The sequence below is a fragment of the Rhinopithecus roxellana genome, chromosome 1, assembly GCF_007565055.1.
Source record: "Rhinopithecus roxellana isolate Shanxi Qingling chromosome 1, ASM756505v1, whole genome shotgun sequence".
NCBI classification, from domain to species: domain Eukaryota; kingdom Metazoa; phylum Chordata; class Mammalia; order Primates; family Cercopithecidae; genus Rhinopithecus; species Rhinopithecus roxellana.
The window spans coordinates 5,915,738-5,936,919 of NC_044549.1; the positions used below are offsets into that span (position 1 = coordinate 5,915,738).

General features: G+C 36.1%; 1 protein-coding gene across 1 annotated transcript in view; it reads right to left on the reverse strand.

The window, feature by feature from the left end:
* GBE1 (1,4-alpha-glucan branching enzyme 1) overlaps window positions 1-21,182 on the reverse strand; it is a 274,655-nt gene that overhangs the window by 41,882 nt on the left and 211,591 nt on the right. The window contains 2 exon segments of the mRNA XM_010356067.2: window positions 54-184; window positions 1,770-1,954. Coding sequence (XP_010354369.2) covers window positions 54-184; window positions 1,770-1,954 — 316 coding nt within the window.

A 21,182-nucleotide genomic window follows, 5' to 3' on the forward strand; every position in this document is an offset into this window, starting at 1 on the left:
ATAATAAAGAAGTGAATGTGGACAGTTATATTCACTTGTAACAAAAAGGATATTTCCCTGGCAATGCTGTTCCAACTCGGTAGTCAGTGTAGCTCTTGCTTGGATGGAAGTTGAAAATGAAAAGAAGACCTGCTCTTTCAAAAGCAATGATCTTATTGCTTTCATGTTTTTCACTCACATAGGCCTGCAAGAATTGACACACGTGTTACATTTAAATAATATCCAGATGCTGCTACAAGTACCTTAGTTTTCGTCTTTCTCAACAGTCTGCTTATTAAACCCAAAATGAGTATTTCAGAACACTATACTTTTTTGAACATGTTACAATTTTGCTATACCTAACTGTGAACCAAGAACAGTCTCAAAAATTGCTTAGTGGCCTATACAAAGCTCACCAGCCACTTGCCGACCTCATAGCTCAAATGGAGAACTAGTATTGTGGCTCAGGTTTTAAGTAAAACCATGGTACCTATACATACTACAAAGTGTTTGTATATATTAGATCTACTTACAAGTGAATTTTCTTTAAGACTTTTAGTCTCCAGCTTACTGCGGTTAGGTATATAAAATTACTTTTCAAAATTCAATGTAACATTGTTATTTTAACGTAGTTTCTGAAATTATAACTCTCTTAACCATTTTCCATTTTTACCCAACTTTGTCAGATTCAATGGCAACCTAAAGTCAATTACAATACTTTTTTTCTTAATAAAAAGATAAGGTCTGAAAAGAAATTATATCTGTAAACTCTCTTCTTTTATTCATCATCATGTATTTTCAGTTGGCTGTGAAAAGCCTTTGCTTTTCCAACACCATCCTCACTCAGCCCGAGCTCTGAGAGGACTTATTGCCATGCATATCATCATCAGCAGCACTCTTGGTAATTCAGAAATGTGAACTAAAGCTCTAGAGTAAATGGGGTGCCTTTTGGTATTCAACATTGTTCCTATTGAAAAGGAGCATCATTTTGCTCTCTCTTCTGGAAACAGCATTACTAAGAAACGTGATTAGGGCATTCATGTCATGGAGCAAATCTTACTGAATATATAAATACCTTTGCTCAGCCATTAAAAAAAAAAAAAGAATCATAGACACCAAAGTAAAAACACATCAACAGTAATTTCAAACAGCCCCAGTATAAAGTAAATGGATTATAACAAAGACGTATTATATGTTAATTTTTGCCAGGAAAAAAAGAAGCCTGTAAAAAATTTTCACTTGTTAATTACATTTTCTAAAATTTGTTGAAAACTGAGACGTTAATTCCAGAGGACAGACAGTCTCATGAAAAATACAAAACAGCATGCAGGTATAATGGCATCTATTGAAATTACAAGTTAGAGACCAGTAAAGAAGAGAAAAAAAAAGGAATAAAGAAATCTACATGTTGTCAAAGTAGTTTATGGCAGCATAATTATTTACATAAAAAAGTGGTCAAAACAATTAAGATGTTTCCACAGCAATTTCCAAAATGGGTTCCCTGCAGAACTTTTATTGTTTATTTTAACCAATAAAAATACAAATTACTAAATTTAAATAGTAACAACAAACAAACCAGGAAACTAAGCAGGCCATTATGTTTAAGATTTTCATTATCAATTGGAGAGACTTCAGTGGCATGTTTTGACAACCTGAAGTATGTTACAGGACACTACGCACTGAATAACAAATGCTGTTTAAAAGACCTGCATATGGATTTAAATCGGTCGCCATTCTAAGCATGTTCATCATTGGTGACTAAAACACAGCATTCAGAGTAAAGAGCTTACCTGTGGAGCTGAAAGCCAACCACATCTTTCTTCCAATCTATTCATATCCCTGTCAAAATTATTTAGGAACTTGTAGCGAAGAAGGCCATCATCAGTTAAATGAAACTGCCGTCTGGCATAATGGTAACTCTCATTATTTCCTTTTCTTGGGAAGTCTAACCATTCGGGATGCCCAAATTCATTACCTGCATTAAAACACAAATGTAAATGTCACCTTGTAATAATAGAATTTCTTACTAATAATAAATCAATAATTATATGTTTTTAATGTTTTTAAAATTCAGTTTAGGCTATCATTTACTAGACCTGTGTCCTGCGAATGATGTACAGGTGTAGCTCAAACATAGCATGGTCTAGCACAGACAGCACCACATTTGGACTCAGAAGCCTGGGGTCCAGCTTCAGTTTGGCTGCTCATTACTTGTGGCACATCTTGGTTTCCTCAAGCACAGACTGAAGACAATTATTGATGCCATACTTATTTCATTTCTGAAATAAACTCTGAGATCTCAGAGTAATTTCTGAAATCTCTATTTCTATAATCTCTGAAATCTGTACAATGCTTGACAATTGCCAAAGGCTTTGTATGTAGGTTATTTTTTGATCCTCAGAGGAACTCTCTATTATATTCATTCCACAGATGAGAAATCCAAAGCTCTGGCCAGTTAAAAGACTCGCCCAACTTCGCACAGTGGGAAAGCAACCATTAAAATTGAGTTCCTCTCATTAAAATCCAGTTTTTCCTACCACATCACATTAGGCAAATACCTTGTAAACTTCAGCTGCTAAGGAGACTCAAGCCATTACTTTTATTATGAATTTTCCAATTTCTTTTTCAGACCTATTTGTTACTACTGGACATGTACCTTTCATTCAAGTGTGCCCGCATGCTTATGCTTATTCTTCTGTGTGCATAGCTGAGACCCCTGGCTGGGGATCTATATAATATTATCTCTCACTATAATGATCAGAACCAGAAACCCAATAAACTTAAAGAATAAAATAAAACAGTAACAAATATGCAGTTTCCATTCTGAGAAGCAATTTTAGATATTAGTCATCTAACCAATTGGTTCTTAGGGTTGCCCTCAAGTTCCATTTCTACTTTAAGCCTTCTTTTCTTTCCCTAAAAATTAAATGCTACTTTCCAAAATTTTCTTTCATGTGCTACAGTTAATTATTGCTGTGATTTTTTAATTAGTGCTACAAATTTCTAATTAATGCTGCAAATTTCTAATTAATTCTATACATTTCTCCAATGAGTCAGAAAGTATCATAGCCAATACAAACGTGTCCTACTTCAAATAAACTGCATATTAATATTATAATAAATAAAAACTAATAAGCTAGAATGTAATTCAAAGTAATTTACTGCAGAGGTGCTTTAAATAGTGAAGTTTGCTAAGAAATTCTGCAACTTACATTTAACTTTTCAGGACCACATTCATCCAAACAAAAATATCATCCAAATAAATAGGTGTATAGCAGTTTCTTAAAAATTAAAGGTCTACAAACATTTTGCTTAATTCAAATTTCAGTCTAAATGATGTTTCTTATGATGTTGTCCACAGCATGTCATAGCAGAGAGCCGACTTTATGAGGCTATATTTACTTCTGGATGCTTTAAATTGACATGAGGAATGTCCCTCTGCTATATTTAAAGGTCCTGCCTAGGTCTAAAGTCTGATTCACACCAGCCCAAGGTATACCCATGGCACAGCTTACTCCTTCAACCATGAAACTAGCAAAAGAATGTACCTCCGGAATTGCAACTGGAGCAATCTTTATTGATAATGAAGGGACTTCCAGTCTGGGAACAAGTATATGTCCACATGCCAATCCAACGACTAGTGGGATTTTAACTAGCCGGTGATTTACGAGAGACTAGAAATGCCATGAGGTAGCGATAGTATGTTAGCCTACAAACTGGATCCAGGCTTCCTATAGGCAAAATACTTTTTTGGGGGGACAGCCATGGATCTCTGGGTTGATCCCAGTATTAATAAGCAATTCCTTTAGCCCTCTTCCATGGAGACTGTTACATCATTGTCATCAAGATGACAGTAGAAGCAGCAGCACAATAAGCAATTCCTTTAGCCCGCTTTCATGGAGACTGTCACACCATTGTCTTCAGGATTATAGTAGCAGCAGCAGCACATGCTTAATTTCTGTTTAATGTGTGCCAGGCACCATTGTAAGCATTGCACATGAATTAACCCTATCTTCGACAATTGTCTAAGGTAGATAATATTATTATTTCAATTTTACAGATAAGGAAACGGAGGCACAAAGATGTTACACAGTAATTAAGGAGTTGGGCCTTGTGAACCAGACAGTCTGGTTTCAGCCCCTGACTCTGAATTAATACTATAGCATGTTGTGCCCAAGTAAATTCTATGGAAATCCAGGGCCAAGAATGACCAACTTCTCATACCTGGACAGAGATTCCAAATTAGTGGAATGACATGCACAAATGTATCAGAGTGAGAAAGTGAGATGTAGTGAAAAGTTTAGTTTAGCCACAAAATAAGACTTGTGGTAAGGAGATAAAGCAGGACCATTAGGATGAACCGTATACATTTCGTACTTTATATTGCAGGCATTAGGGAATCAAAGGCTATTTTAAAGTAGGGACATGAGAATTTCAAATGTGTTTCTTATTAAAATATTTCTGGTACCATGTGGAAAAAAGACTGGATACCAGGGAAAGTTGAACGGTAGGAAAACCAGTATGGAATCCAGTGTAAAACAGATGATGAAATTCTGTGGAAATAGAGAAAAGAATGATCGATTCAAATGGCATTTCTGAGATGGAAATAACAAGATTTGATGACTGACTGACTGAATAGAGACAGTGAGGAAAAGGAAAGTCGGAATGCAGTTTTGAAGTTTTGAGTTCAGGGGGCTGAGTAGTGACAGCATTAGCTACACTAGAGGAAAACGGTGACAGAAAGTTTGGGGTAAGAAGATAATGAGTTCAATTTTAGGCCTGCTAAATTTAAGACGTGAAGGATACATCAGCATCTGTAGATTTAGAAGAATGATAAAAATAAGGTACTGAAACTCAAGAGAGAATTGTAGGTGGGGAGAGAGAGTAATTTATAAAGCCTCAATAAGCAAAGATAATGAGGGCTACCAGAGAAAAAAGGCCAGGCCAGCACACCAAGGAACTGAAGGCAGAGAGAAGCCGTGTTAGGGAAGACTGAGAGCAACGGTAGCAGGGTAAAGGGGACATTAGAAGAAAACACAGAAGGCTAAGAAGAGTCCCAAGGAGGGTGGTCAGTAGCATTAAATGCTACCAAAAAATAAGATCATAAATAAGAACTTGCTACATGATCTCCCCTCTGATGCAGAAATAAGCTGGTGTAAAGCTATGCTTTTCAATCTATATTACATTCCAGAATCACCAAGGAAGGCTGTTAAAAATGTTCACCCCCTACCGCCAATGATATGGATACATTAATTCTGGAGTGATTACTAGGCTGGAATCTATATTTTATCAACTTTTCTGTAATCCTCTGAAAGTAGTCAGTTATACAACACGATGCCCATGAATGCAGATTCCCACATCAGCAAGACTTGAGTTTAAATCACAGCTATGCCACTTATGAGTGATGTGAATATAGGCAATTTAATCTCTCCAGTGCTCAGTTTCCTGCTCAGTTTCCTCATCTATAAAATCATCATTCTGAGGAGAGAATCAGCTGCCCATACAGGTAACAAGGATGAATCCAAAGAGTAGCTAGCTATTTGGCTCTTCTTCATGTAGGTTTTCATGGAATGGCCTTATTCCTTTCTTTAAACTGCTGAAGTTCTGCACAGATGCATTTATTCATATTTTAATAATACAAACACATATCCCAAAGTCAACTATTAATGTGCTTTGAATCATCTACTGTTTTAGATCTTAAATGACAGAATTGAAAATAAAAATAACGTTGTTACAAGATACCCAGACTGATAGGGTAAATCAGATAACTATGTTAGGAATCCCATAACCACCCTCATGGAAGCTAGAACACTCCTGGCACCTGCTGACCTCCCCAACTCCCGTTTCTTCCTAGCCTGCTTGAAAATGTGGCCTGAGGTCACGCTGTTGCTGCTTGCTATCTTTACCAACTGCTTTGGGCTGATTAATGAGGTGAAAACAACAAATTCATTTTCACTGTATAGTTTCACTTGCTCTTAGTATCTTGCCTTGGTAGTGGAGTTTTCAATAGTAAAGAAATGAATGGTGAGTTTGACTAAAACTATCAGAGGAGGGTATTAACTCATCCCACAATCTGATTAAAAGCTAAGTAACTGCTCCCCAGGAAAACACACATACACACACACACACACACACCATGATACAGCCTCAGAGGGTCCATGGACTCCATACAAATGTGAAATCACATTATTATTTATTTCTAACATTCCAGTGTGAAAAATTCACATGCTTATAATCTACAGCATAAATAATGGTGATGGGCTGCAAGTTGCCCCCTCCCCCCCACCCAAATTCATATGTTGAAATACTAACTCCTAACGTGATGGCATTTAGTTGATGGGGCTTTGGGAGGTGATTAGGTCAGGAGGGTTGAGGCCTCATGAACAGGATTAATGTTGTTATAAAAGAGGCCCCAGAGAGCTCCCTTGTTTCTTCTGCTATGGAGGATACAGTGAGAAGACAGCCATCTGTGAACCAGGAAGTAGGGCATCAGCGGACGTCAAATCTGCCAGTGCCGCGATCTAGGACTTCCCAGCCTCCAGACTATGAGAAATAGTTTTTGTTGTTTAAGCCACCCAGTCTATGGTGGTTTGTTACAGTAGGATGAACAGACTAAGATAATAAGGACTGAAGAGTAGCAAAATTACAATTAAATAGGTAAGGCATGTAAATTATTTAGAAGCATATAAGATACACGGTATGTGCTCAATACATATTGACTTCTATTATAATGTTTTGTCTTTCTTTTATTTATTAATTTATTAAGTAATCAACACATAGAAATATTATTAAAAATCACAATTACACACACAGATGTTACAAAATAATCTGCTTTTCTCTTGGTAACATTGTATTTATTTTTGTCTATATCCACATCTGTATATTTATATCTATATCTATAGTGATAACTATACATACATTCATACCTATCTACCATCTACCGACAACTTGTTTTTGAACAAAGATAGACTCATATTATATATTATTTTGAAATTTAAAATGAGCATTTCACAATCAATAAGTAAGCATCTCCACGATAGTATTCCATTGTGGACCATGTAATGCAATTTTATTTAACTAATCACCTTAAGTTAGTAATTTTGACTTTTGTAATATTTCCGTGTTATAAAAAATCACCAGCCTTTTAAATGTATCTTTGTACACCTGTCTGATATTTCCCTAACAGAAACTGAATAAATATAATATCTGCTCAAAGGCAAACAGCAGATATTCTAGGATCAAACATTTCCCAAGTTTTGAACATTACTCATGATTTGAAGATACAGGCACAAATTAGCAGATTGCTCCTGAAAATAATTTTCAACACACAAATTATATTCCTTAATGTATATGTTTAGGATTATACTTTAAAAGTATTTTTCATCATTTATATTTAATGTTTCATTTTAGTGCCCTCTAAGATATATCAATTTAGAATATTCATCCAATACCATATAATGGTATTGAAAAATTAGTAAGCATTAAGAAAAATATTCATCTGGGGACTACTAGAGGCAGGAGAGTGAAAGCAGGGAGTGCTGAAAAACTACTTATTGGGTACTATGTTCACTTCCTGGGTGATGGACATTCATATCCCAAACCTCAGTGTCATGCAATACATCCACATAACAAACCTGCACGTGTACCCCCTGCATCTACAATAAAAGCTGAAATTATTTTTAAAAAGTAACTTTTTTTTTTTTTTTTTGAGACGGAGTCTAACTCTGTCGCCCAGGCTGGAGTGCAGTGGACGATCTTGGCTCCCTGCAAGCTCCGCCTCCCGGGTTCCCGCCATTCTCCTGCCTCAGCCTCCCGAGTAGCTGGGACCACAGGCGCCGCCACCACGCCCGGCTAATTTTTTTTTTTGTATTTTTAGTAGAGATGGGGTTTCACTGTGTTGGCCAGGATGGTCTTGATCTCCTGACCTCGTGATCCGCCCACCTCGTCCTCCCAAAGTGCTGGGATTACAGGCCTGAGCCACAGCGCCCGGCCAAAAGTAACTAATTTTTAAATGGAGAAACTTAATTACACGAGGTTAATTTAAGTACTTGGAAAAATCTGAGAACAAGAAAAAAAAGCACACAAAATATTTAGTAATGTAACTCAATTTAAGACATTGTTTATATTTTACCTTTTACTTCATTTATCTTTTTCAAGCATAAATTCCCTATTTTAAAGAGCATCTCAAGAAGCATATTCATATAATATGTAATATGAAATTAAATTTCTAAGTTAGAAAATAGAGCTTTAATTAAAAAAATTCAAAATAGGGTTGATTCTATTTTATTAGAAAATCATTTATTAATTTCTATTAGACATTTAGGTTTTCTGAAAATGTTCCTTCAGAGAGGCCTCTTTTTAAACTGAAAAATATAGAAAGTTGCATATAACAAAGAGAGACAGAAAAATTGTATCAGTGATTGTAGACAAAACATTCTACAGGGTGGCTCTGAATGTTTTCTCTGTTGTAAACGAGCTGACAAGGGGCAAATTAAGTTTAATGCAGACAAACGCAACATTAAATTTCATATTTGGTTCAAAACCATAAACACAAGCATACAATAAATGGAAGCAAATCACAGAAAGACTTTCAAAGTGACCTTGGGATAACAGTGAACCATTCTTAAGTCTGGAGAGAGAAAACTGGAAAATGCCTGCTAGTATCCTACACTAGCTCACAGCTCACAAACCTAATGAAGAAAAATACTATCATTAAAACAAGTTAAGAATGTTCTTCTCAGCTATGGTCTACAAATTACTTAGGATACATGGCAGTAATTGAGACAGTACAGTGAAATATGGTGACCCAAATGAGCCTATAAATAAGGGCTGCTGTGTATAAAAATGGATCAGAAATCTAAATTTATTCAGTTGATGGCAAATAATGTAATTGATGTAGTTTAGTATAGATAACCTGACAGAATGCAAACAATATGATCTGAATCTGCATTTGAATTTAAGCTATATATTCCTAAACTATATATGAATATGATAGGTATACATATGCACATAATATTTTTACATGTTCCTCAACGAATGCAACAGGTGTTCACAACTTGGGTTTCATGCATTTCTACTGATTTTCTAACATTTTATGCAAAATGTTGTATGTATGTTCACATGCATTTTTCAGAGGAGAGAAATGTGTTCTGCGGATTCTCCAGGCATCCAAAGATTAAATGCATTTGTGAAAGAACCATTCACTATATTAGAATGTCAGCAACTAGAAGAATGGGTCACAAGTAAGGGCTTTTAAGCAAAATAAAAAAGAAAAGTAGAAAGCTAAATTAAAGGAAGCATTTTTAAAACCTTTGGCTGGTTTATTCAACAGATAAGAGGCTTAGAAAAGTCACATTTAAACTAACTGTAGCGCACAGAGGCAATGACTGTGACACTTAAGAACAATAGTTCTGAGTCCAAAATACGCATTACAAGTAATCTGGCACTAACCATCAAAGCATGATCGTTCTGCTCATTAAATTATGATTATGATCAGTAGTGTAATACGTAGAATGTTCCTCAATTCAAAATGAAGGGAGGATAATAATTTTTTGAGCCATCACTTGGGACCTTTTCTAAGAGAATTCAGAATTCATGACATGATTCATTGCATTCAATATAGTAACAGAACTGGGTGCTTCTAGAAATGAGAAGTCTGAAAACTTCGGTTAAACCTTAAAACAAAATCAGGGAAGCAGGGGACTAATATTGCTATAGTTAATGGTTCTAAAAAAGTCTACCAAGTTCCTTCTCTCTAGTTTCATTTCTTCTTTACACAGCCCCATTCATATCCAGTTAACTGTGAAAAACCTCTAAGTGCAAAATTCCTATTGGGACTTCTTCTCCTGTAATTAATTTTTTTGCTGTTTGATGTAAAGGTCCAAACTATAAATTGACAAGAAGCCAGCTGGTACAGTGATGAAATTCAAGGCAATATAACTAATGAAAAAGCCCCAGCTCTGTTGGCTGAACATTTTGATTAGCAGGTTTGTGTATTTTGTTTCTCTAAACTGTAATGCATACTAATTTTACCTAGGAATTAATTAAAGTCTATCAAAGCCTCCATGCTGTGGATGTTACATAATTTGTTATTGTTTCCAAGTTTACATGTATATAAAAATAATGTATAGTCCTAATGAGAATATAAGAAGGTTAGCTCCTACTCCTCTTTACTGTACTAAAGACTAACTTTTAAAAGAAAATATCTATATTAAAATGACATTCTTTGGCTTTTCTCTGGTATTGCAGTGAGTACTTAACTCACCAAAGTGTGAGGCACAGCACAAAGCAATTTTTTAAACCAGGGCCTGTGATTTTTCTTTTCAAAAAAAAATTAACTTGCAGTCACTGCCCCTGCTCCCTTTGATACTAATCAGTATGGTTGTGGGAAGGGGCCACATCTAATGTTTCTCTTTCATTCTCCACAGCAAGCTCCAGTGCACTGTACCTGCAACAGAGTCTCCTTAAATATTTGTTAAGGTTTGATATTTTCCTCTATAATTGTTAAATGTCCAACGTAATTTCTCTGGAGGCACAGAAGCAAAATATAGTGATCAGATCCAGAAGATGAGAGAAAGGATGACATGCTAGATGAGACCAACAAAACAGAACTCACTGCTCGAGACAACAGGATTTATCACTACAGTCTATCACAGCCTCCCTTTTGCCTCCAGACTGTGAATGGTATGTAATTCTTTGTTAATATCAAGCGTGTGTGTGTGTGTGTGTGTGTGTGCGCGCGCGCGTATGCCAGTTGTACAGCACCAGTCCATTCTTATCCATGGTTTCGCTTTCCATTGTTTCAGTTACCCATGGTCAACTGTGGCCTGAAAATATTGAATGGAAAATGCCAGATACAATTCATAGGTTTTAATGCATGCCTTTCTGTGTAGCATGATGAAATCTTGTGATGTCCTCCTGCATCCCACTCCAGATGTGAATCATCACTTTGCCCAGCATCTCTGCACTATCCACTACCTGTTCATTAGTCACTTAATAGCCATCTCAGTTATCATACAGACTGCCATGGTATTGCTGTGCTTGTGTCCAAGTCACCTTTATGTTATTCTGAATGGCCCCAAAGCACAAGTAGTGATGCTGACATACTGTTATAATAGTTCTATGATAAATATCTATATTTATATCTATATATGTTTATTTATTATAGATATTTATATTAGATATTTATTATATATATTATATATATTATAATTATATATATTTATATATAATTATATATTATATATAATATTTATTATAGATATTTATTATTGTTGTTAATCTCTTACTCCACATAATTTATAAATTAAACTTTATTACAGTTATATATGTAAAGGAAAAAAACAGTGTATATAGGGTTCTACAACATGAAGTTTCAGGCATCCACTGAAGAACATACCCGTGGAAAAGAAGAAACCACTGTACACGCACATACACACACATACACACACAAACTCACACTCTCACTTTAAATACACACACCTATACACACTTATAGGCAACAGTACTGATGAGAATATTAAAAACAAAATCAAACACCTAACTCCCATTCCTCTTAACTGTACCAGGTTTGTCAGGGGTGTCTGAACCAGAGCAACTCCATCTTGAAGAGGGGCTGGGTAAAATAAGGATGAGACCTAGTGGGCTGCATTCCCAGAGGGTCAGGCATTCTAAGTCACAGAATGAAACAGAGGTCGGCACAAGACACAGGCCATAAAGACCTTGCTGATAAAACAGATTGCAGTAAAGAAGCCGGCTAAAACCCACCAAAACCAACATGGTAATGAGAGTGGCCTCTGGTCTTTCTCACTGCTACACTCCCATCAGTGCCATGACAGTTCACAAATGCCATGGCAACGTCAGGAAGTTACCCTCTATGGTCTAAAAGCGGGAGGCATGAATAATCCACCCCTTGTGCAGCATGTAATCAAGAAAATAACGATAACAGTGAACAACCAGCAGCCCTTGGTGCTGCTCTGCCTATGGAGTAGCCATTCATTCATTCCTCTACTTTCTCAATAAACTTGCTTTCACTTTACTCTATGGACTCTCCCTGAATTCCTTCTTGCCTGAGATCCAAAAACCCTCTCTTGGGGTCTGTATAGGGACCATTTTCTGGTAACAGATTCATTGTTTTAATGCAAAATGCTTTGGTCTCCACGTTCTCTCATGTCTTTCTCAGGCACACTCCTCCTTTAAAAGATACAAGCCAAAGAATATGTTCTAAGCCCCTGTTTGTTAAGGTGGTCATATGTTTAACTGTAACAGAAGAATACAACTTGAGAACTATTTAAGTGTATCTGCGTATCAGATAACATGCTTACTCGCTTAAAATACATCAGCATCATCCCTGTTCTCATAGAACTTACAATTTAATAGGAGAGATTTTACACAACCATAAGAATATCCATTTCCTTAACATGATTGGGGGTAGTAGACGAGAGGGACCAAAGAAGGTTTAAAGGATCTGTAAAAGTTAAAGAAAGTAGTAGGAGGGTGTAAAGGAAAATAAATCCTGGGGCCCCCAAACCACTAAGCTAAAGGAAAAAGACAAGCTGGGAACTGCTTAGGGCAAACCAGCCTCCATTCTATTCAAAGTCACCTCTGCTCAATGAGGTAAATGCATAGCTGATTGCCTCCTTTGGAGAGGCTAGTCAGAAACTCAATGCAACCATTTTTCTCTCATCTACCTAGGACCTGGAAGCCCCTTCCCCACTTCCAGTTGTCCCACCTTTGCTTCGAGTTGTCCCGCTGTTTTGGATTGAACCAATGTTCATCTTACATATGTTGACTGATGTCTCATGTCCCCCTAAAATGTATAAAACAAAACTGCTCTGACCACAGGTCGTCAGGCCCTCCTGAGGCTGTGTCACAGGCACACGTCTTCAACCTCGGCAAAATAAACTTTCTAGATAAACTGAGACCTGTCTCAGATATTCAGGGTTCACCGTGATATAAAACAAATGCTCCTGTTCCCTCCAATCATGTCATAGTGACAAATATCCATATCCCCAATTTCAGAAGAGCTGAAAGGGGACAGGAATGTGGTGCTGAATGTTAGAACAAGGGAAGCGTGCTAGGTCCATACCCTCACTCTACCCCTGCTCTCCCAGTCCTCCTCCTGATAAATTATGTGTAACATCTTGAGGCAATAGTCAAATGAGCTATGGGCACTTGGAAAACAATTTTCAACTTGAACTTTGGTTGATCTGGCCAAACTCATCAATCCCTTATGTTATCTACATGATTACAATTGCTTTGGGTGGTTACGTTCTTATCAACAAGGCAAAGAAAGGACAGCAGGTAAAGTAAAAGTTTAGGTCCAATGTTAAGAAGGTTGTCAAAACAGGTCAAGCGCGGTGGCTCACACCTATAATCCCCACACTTTGGGAGGCCGAGGCGGGTGGATCGCCTGAGCTCAGGAGCTCGAGACCAGCCTGGCCAGCATGGTGAAATCCTGTCTCTACCAAAAATACAAAAATTAGCTGAGCACGGTGGCAGGCACCTGTAATCCCAGCTGCTTGGGAGGCTGAGGCAGGAGAATCACTTGAACCCGGGAGGTGGAGGTTGCAGTGAGCTGAGATTGTGCCACTGCACTCCAGCCCGGGAGACAAGGCAAGACTCTATCTCAAAAAAAAAAAAAAAAAAAAAAAAAATGATCTTCATCAGCAATGTCCATAAGTGCAAAATCAGATTTCTATATTCCACATAAATGTGACAGAATGAATATAAACACACTTATAAACCAGTTTTATTTGAAATGCTAAAGACTTATTAGCATTACTATATTGAAGGGTAATTATACATCTCTTAATACTTTTTTTTTAAATTAAGAAAATGGAAGATGATTTTAAATAAATGGAATCTACAATAATCACAATATTACAATAAAAGCAAAGTCATTTACTGAGAGCCTCCTATATACATGGGCTGTGTGCTACAATTATTAACAGTTACTTCAAAAAATAATCTTCACAAAAACCCTTCAATATGGGAGGGAACATTATTTCTATTTTCAGATAATAGATCAGGAAAGTAATGTGACTTTCTAAGGTCACACCATATGAAGTATCAAAATAGCATTGGAACTTACATCTCTCTGTGTATTTTTCATTGTATTGGCAACTAAGTACATAATTTGAACAACATTAACTAGAAATCTATTATGAATGTACGCGCATTAGGGAAGGTCATGAAAGAGCTATAAAAAGATGTGTAAGAGTGTACTTCCAATTCCACTATCAAGTGTACAAATGAAGTATATTTATTACTGACCTCTGCTTTCTTTGTACCTTGCATGTCCTGCTACTGTTGGTGTTATGATTCCATGTCGCAGCTGTTGAGTCTCTTGAGAGTTTTTTTTTTTAAAACTCCTGCAAAAAGGCTTTAGTGTTCTCCTGTGCTTCCACTTGAACTTGGGTATATATTTTTTTCTTTACTAATGAAAGTATTTAAATAGTGTTATGCTGTGTTTTGTATGTGTGTGCTTGCATTGTTTTTGCCTATCTTTCTATTAGACTGGGGACAGATATCCTATATTTTCATCTGTGATTTCTACTACAGCAAGCACTCAGTACACACTCAAAGATTTATTAAATAAATGTTGAAAGGAAAAAAATAAAGTAAATAATGTCTGCTTCCATTAGTAGACTATGTATTCCTCATGGAAAATGTCTTTTTTTTTTTTTTTTTTGAATACCCAGTTTGAAGTATAGAGACAGATAAAAAAGTGTCTAACAAATGTTTCTTTACAGACGCAAAATTGGTTTTTATGTGAGCCATAAGGAAAAAAAAAAAACCAACAACAAAAAAACCAGACAGAAAGTGCAACGGGGTAGAAAGGGGGTGGATACAGAGGAACATATCTATATCTATACCATCAGGGAGAGAAATATTTAAATCAGAAGAGGACAGATAAAGCACTTCAGTTGTCTATCAGAGGTTAGGTTTCCTTTTCTGAATGCCACACTAATAGCAGATACAATTTCAAATGTTCATGTTGCTATTGATACCTTGACCTATATGCCATTTTTGGCACATTTTTAAATTTAAATAATAAAAATGTAACAAAGCCGAGGATAAGACAATGAACAAAGAAAATGAGACTAAATCAAGAATGAGTGTTATACTTTTGCAAACAGTGCTGTAAGAACTAGATATTATTTTCTTAATACACATTTTCATAGCAACAGTAATGGACTTTCACCATTCATTCTGAAGCCATTTTGATAATGCATGAAACAGAAGACTCCAAATGCTCTTTCGGGAGAAAATTCGCCACACAAAGGAAACGGTGGGGAAAAATGTTATTTTACAAAATTCAAACTGAATCCAGATTTTTTGCAAGTAAGTTAAAAATGACTCCGAAAATAATTTGCTAATGGAGAACCCTGTAAAAATGTATAAATGTTCTATATGTGAATAGGGCACCAACTGAAGGATTCCATACCATTTTAAGAGGTAGAAAATAAGGCAGAAAAACTGGATATGAAAGCAAGGAATAAATTAGCCAACTATGAAATTGATTCTACACATGTGGCTTTGTGGCTATTGTAACTTTAGGTTTAGACTCAAAAGTTTAGTAGTGAAGACAGACTGTGCTACTTTGTTTGCCTACGATTAGGATATGCTACTGCTAAGTCAGAGTGAGTTCCTGTGGTCACAGCAAATACACATAGTGACAGAGGTTAACAAACTTCCCTAGTCAATTACTCTTTTAGAGCTAAGCACAGACATTTAAAAGGGAAGCACACAGCTATAGGGGGGGAAAAATAAAAAAGATTAGTAAGAACATGTTTCCTTAAATACTCAGAATTTGATAACTGACGTTGGTTTAACTGAACACTGGTATCATTCCAGGCTAGCGGAGTGTTTTTGTAAGAATCCAAGGCTTGTTCAAGGCACAGCCGGCTGCTACTTTTCTAGGTTTCCATCTCCCACAGCCTTTCTTCTGTAGTCAGAGCTCTAACTCCCCAAGTAGAGAGACTTAACTACCTGCTTATAACTTAATCAAAGAGCCTGTATTGGTTTGCCTTTGGATGATGCTTCTATTGCTCCAGGTTCCTGCCAACAGCTAGTTAGACTTGTCTGCTTCCCTGCTATCAGCTCTTGCTTCCTCTCAGGCCACTGGTGCCAAAGAAAGGAGAAAAAAGTTCCATAGCAGCATGACAGCTGGTGGGAAACACTGTGAACTCCTTCCCACAATAAGAATAAAAGGTTCTCAGTGTTTGTACTTGGCTTGCTTCAGCCCTCTTCCTTTGCTCTGGGTAATGCTGATTTTGATTTTTGAAAAATGTGACTATAAAGTTATGAACTGGGCTATCAAATGGCTTTGAAGGCAATAAAAGGGAGAATTCAAACATATATAGGTTGAACATACATAAACAAACAATCTTAGTGTCTTCAAGATAACGGCACTTGAACACAAATCTTTTCCCACAACATACAAAGTACCACCCTCCAGACAGGTAAACCATAAACTCTTCCATATGGCTAACTCATTCTTTGTACATCTACAGGAGACAAAGTTCTAAATGAGAGAAATTGTATAGCAAAGGAAAGAACACAGATGTGAAGCAATACAGTTAGTAACTTAATGGGTGTTGCATTTAACTTTTGTCATATCTAACCGTTTCCTTACTTAAATTATGCCATTTGGAGATGCTCATCTCTACTACTCACACCAGGCTGAGTAAAGGTTCTTTGCTATCTTTGTACTTTATCGCCCAATATGCAGACCCTGCTTCAAAGATGACATGTAGTAATCTGATCAGGACCCAAGTTTCCTGCTTCTAAGCCTTCTCTCCAGTTAGTTCTTTGACTTGCAATGCCTGGTTTTGCCTACAGAAATTCTGTCCATTCTTTACTAACCAAGTTAAATATCCCCTCCTCTGACTGAGACTTACCTTTCCTTCAGTCACAAAAACATAATTTTTTTTAGCTGGATAAACTGCTTTCTAGAGAATAGCCATTTCCTGATGTCCCTTTATGGCTCCCTGTCTTCTCCAATGACATACAAACAGGGTTGTTATGTGAAAATTATTTCAAAGGGAGCTAAGTCCAATGATAAATAGTCTCCTTTTGCTCCTCTTCTTCCTTACGGTTTAGAACTTTGATCTGGACTATGTAGCAAGGACATTTCAGTTTTGTGCCTTACTTTGTACAGTGAGACGTTTTGTACATGTAGATATACAGTAAAGTCTAGTTAACATAATTGTACCAAAACTTGTAAATTTCCAGTCTTCCAGTAAGAAACCTGGGTCGTGCAGAAAGAGACTTAAAATATGCTATTACCACAGAACAAATATCTTATGTATTTAATGTTTACCTAATGTCAAATTAACATAATATATTCAACTTTAAACAAGATAAACAAAGCTATTCATAGATAAATGCAATTGCTCACCTAGAGAGTAAAAAAAATATCCAAGAGACTTGAATTACCCTAAAAAGATTAAAATAAGAATCCAGAATTATGGCACAACAGTTGTTGGAGTGTCTCATAAATTGGCACACGAATGTATAAAAAAGAAACTTTAACAAAGTTTTCCTTCTTGAAACTTTACAAAGAATCATTAAATGTGTCAGGTATTTGGGGGTAAAGAGAAACTTTTAACACTCCAAGTGACAGATGTCAAGACTCATGAATATCTAAATATTCATAACTCAGGAGACATTCTAGACTACTATCCAAGAATACACACATACATACTTCAATGTTATTCCTGAGATCCATTAAAGAAATACTTTGTAGGAATGGTGGGAGCACAGGGTATAAACATCAAGAAGGCAAACCCTGTGAAATGATTTATTTAATTACAAATTATATTGCAGTTTTATACTTTCAAATAATTTTCTGAATATAAATTAGTCCAGTCTCCAGTTAAATAAAGAATTTCTCCTATAGAATTTTTTAAAAGGCAAAATGATGTGTCATACAGTGGGTGAGGCATGGAATATGGATACAAAAGACACAAATTTTAGGACTTACTTAAAATTTGTAATATGTCATTTACAATGTGTAACCTCCTGCTGCGTAACTTTTCGTTTATAGAACATTTATTAAATAAAAAGCATTAACATAAACTCTTAACATCATTAAATATTTTAATTTTTACAAATGCCCAGTGAAATAGGTACCATTATAATCCCGTCTCAAACGATGAAGTTGAGGCACAGAAAAATTGAGTAACAAGTCGAAAATGATACAGCTAGGAAGCTAAGCAGCCAGGATTGGAATGTAGGCAGCGGCTCCAAACCTGAACTTTTAACCATTAATTTTTGCTGTCCCAAAATAAAAACTATAAAAAAGACACTGGCCTTGCAGGTTTTTTGTAAAAAGTGACATTATGCATGCAAAAATGCTTCATAAACTGCAAAAGTCTATACAAATGCAACAGACATATAAAATTATGTGTAAGTGTGTACGGGGAAAAGGTCACGAAGAATAAGGATACTGTGACTTAGCTACAGGCTGGATGTTAAAAACAAACACAGATAAAAGGAACAACTAAAATGACTCCTAGATTTCAATGGTTAATTATCAGAATAATGAGGAGAAAGAAGAAAGAAGAAAGAGGAGGAAAGAGGAAGGAAGAGGAAGAGGGAAGCAGGAAGGAAAAGAAGAAGAAGAAAGAAAGGAGAAGGGAGAAGGACAAAAAGAAAGAAGAAGAAAGGGTGTCAAGATTTATAGGGAGGATGACTTCAGTTTTGGATTCAGTGACTTAAAAAGGAGCCAGGAAGATAACCAGGGAGAGATCTCAGGCAGCTTCAAAATTTATGTTTGTAATTCAGAACAAAAGGTTGGATTTTGAGATAATGATATAGGAGTTATTTACATTAAAGAAATGGTCGAAGCATAAAAGTAGATGAGCTTTCTGAGAGAGGTAGGGAAGCCACAGAAGAGAACCAGTAGGACACCTGAGAAAGATGTATTAATACATTACAGAAGAAACTGAGGAGAAGGAGTCTGTGAAGGAGCAGGAGAATCATAACATAACAAAGAAAGACCAGGAGAACCTGAGGAGTCAAACTGAACCCAGAGGTCAAAGGAGTTCAGGTAGCGGGTGCAGAGATCTACAAGTCAACGATGATCTTAGAAACCAACGTTTCTGAATTGTGCGACGGCATCAGGGAAAGTGCAAGGGTTTGAGAGGTGGGTAGAGTATGAGGAAGCAGGATCAGCACACATAGCTATATAATGAAGTTTGGCAAGTAAGAGAAAAAATGATAAAATAGTTATGAGCTTTACAGGTTGGTAACCTATTTCTCAATTCGTAAAGTATGCATTTTAAGTCAATGTGCGTGTGTGTGTGTGTGTGTGTGTGTGTGTGTGTGTGTGTTTTATAGTTTCTCAGGTTCATTTCCTAGTTCTTTTATTATAATTACCAAAACAATTAAAGCAAATGAGTATTAAAATCATGGTTAAAAAGAACCATCTTCAGTCCAATGCTTACTGCTAATATTGCATATTTTAGCCACCCTAAAAAAGAAGACATTTACTGTTTTATTTAATTACAATTTAAAAACAAAAACAACTTAGGTATCACATATATCATCTATCTATCTATCTGTCTATCTATCTATCTATCTATCTATCTATCTATCTATCTATCTATCTCATCAAGTTGCAAAGGTAATTCTGGTTGTTATAAAATATTTTTTGCTAAGGGTCAGAAAATAGCAAAATGTCTGCTAATTAGCAAAATGCAAAAATTCAGTTTTCTAACTTTAATTCCTAATAATTATATCAGCTTCTTACAATTGATCTTTCCATGATAAAACAAGACAGCAGTTATGAAAGTATGTGTGACTCATTAGGAAACAAGTCTTGCGTGTACCCAAGGTACTGATTTTAGGAAACAAAACCATGCTTCAACATACAGATTTCAATATATTAAATGTTAACGTGTATAATGATTATTTTCTTCACTAAAAAATAATTTTCATTATATCCATATAGTAATATTTTTATTAGACCTTTTTATAATTTAAACATGTGACCTTGAAGTCAACTGATTAAAATGCACAGATGTCCTTGTCTTTTACTCAAAAAATGATGGGTGTCTGTAGGAAAGAAAATTAGAATTTGAAAGTATCAGCTCTTTATCTTAAGCTGCCTGGCCTTTGATGTTATATTTGCTCAGGCAACTCTTGCCCTCATTTAGTTGGGGGCAGCATATATTGGCAAGAGAAGGAGAAAAAGCAAGGAAGGATAAAGGAATTATGTTGGAAGTAGGCTGGCAGTCATTGAGATTTTTTTTTCATTTTCAAACTAGTAAAACATATCTTAACTTTTAGCTACTTGAGAAGTATTTTCCAGGGAATAAGTATTCTCAATGCCAATGTAAGGAACAATATGAGGACAAAGTCTTTGTTTAATTTTACAAAGTAGAACATTTAGTAAAATGCGAATGCCTAGGCTGGGACTAAAATCTTACCCTTCTGCTCTAAAAGAAGAATTTACACATCAAACTAGAAAACTGAAACGATTACCATTAAAGTACTGTTTTGAGGTCATCAGACTCTAGTGGGCAACCCTTGAGTAGAAGGCCCAGAAATGACAATATGAATAATGCAGTGTTTCTCAATCCTTTTTTCATGATGTATCCTCCCTACCTACTCCCTCACTGACCCTGCAGAAGCCTCTGTAGGCATTTTCTTCCAACCCATGAAGTTTTGATGCTCCAAATACTACTGCATATCTGTGTATATGCTGCGACACTCTGGAGAGCCACACACTATTGTAATATCTAAGGTTTTATTTGTTCTACCAGAAAAATCAATTTTTGCCCCTATTGGGGTTATCACCCTGCTGAGGATGCACAGATGATATACACTTGAAGATAACCACGTTGCTGGAATTGGGTTTATACACCCTGCTTTACGTGTAGAGGAGGTGCTCTGCCTGCATCAGGTAATCAAGTAATTGTTTGATTATACCTCTTCAAAGGGAATACAAAAGGAATATACCATCAAACTCTCTTTAGGAGCTATCAGAAAAGTCTGCTCCAAAAATACTTGGAATGACTAATGAATAACAAAATAGTAGCTTTCCAATGTTGCAAGCAAAATAACATGTTCAACTTTTCATTTATTCTACTAGTATCTATTTGGCCTCATTTATAGTACAGCCCATACACAAAGGATTTTAAAATATCCTAATTAAAAGAAAGAAACAAAGAGAGAGATCCTCATATGTTCAC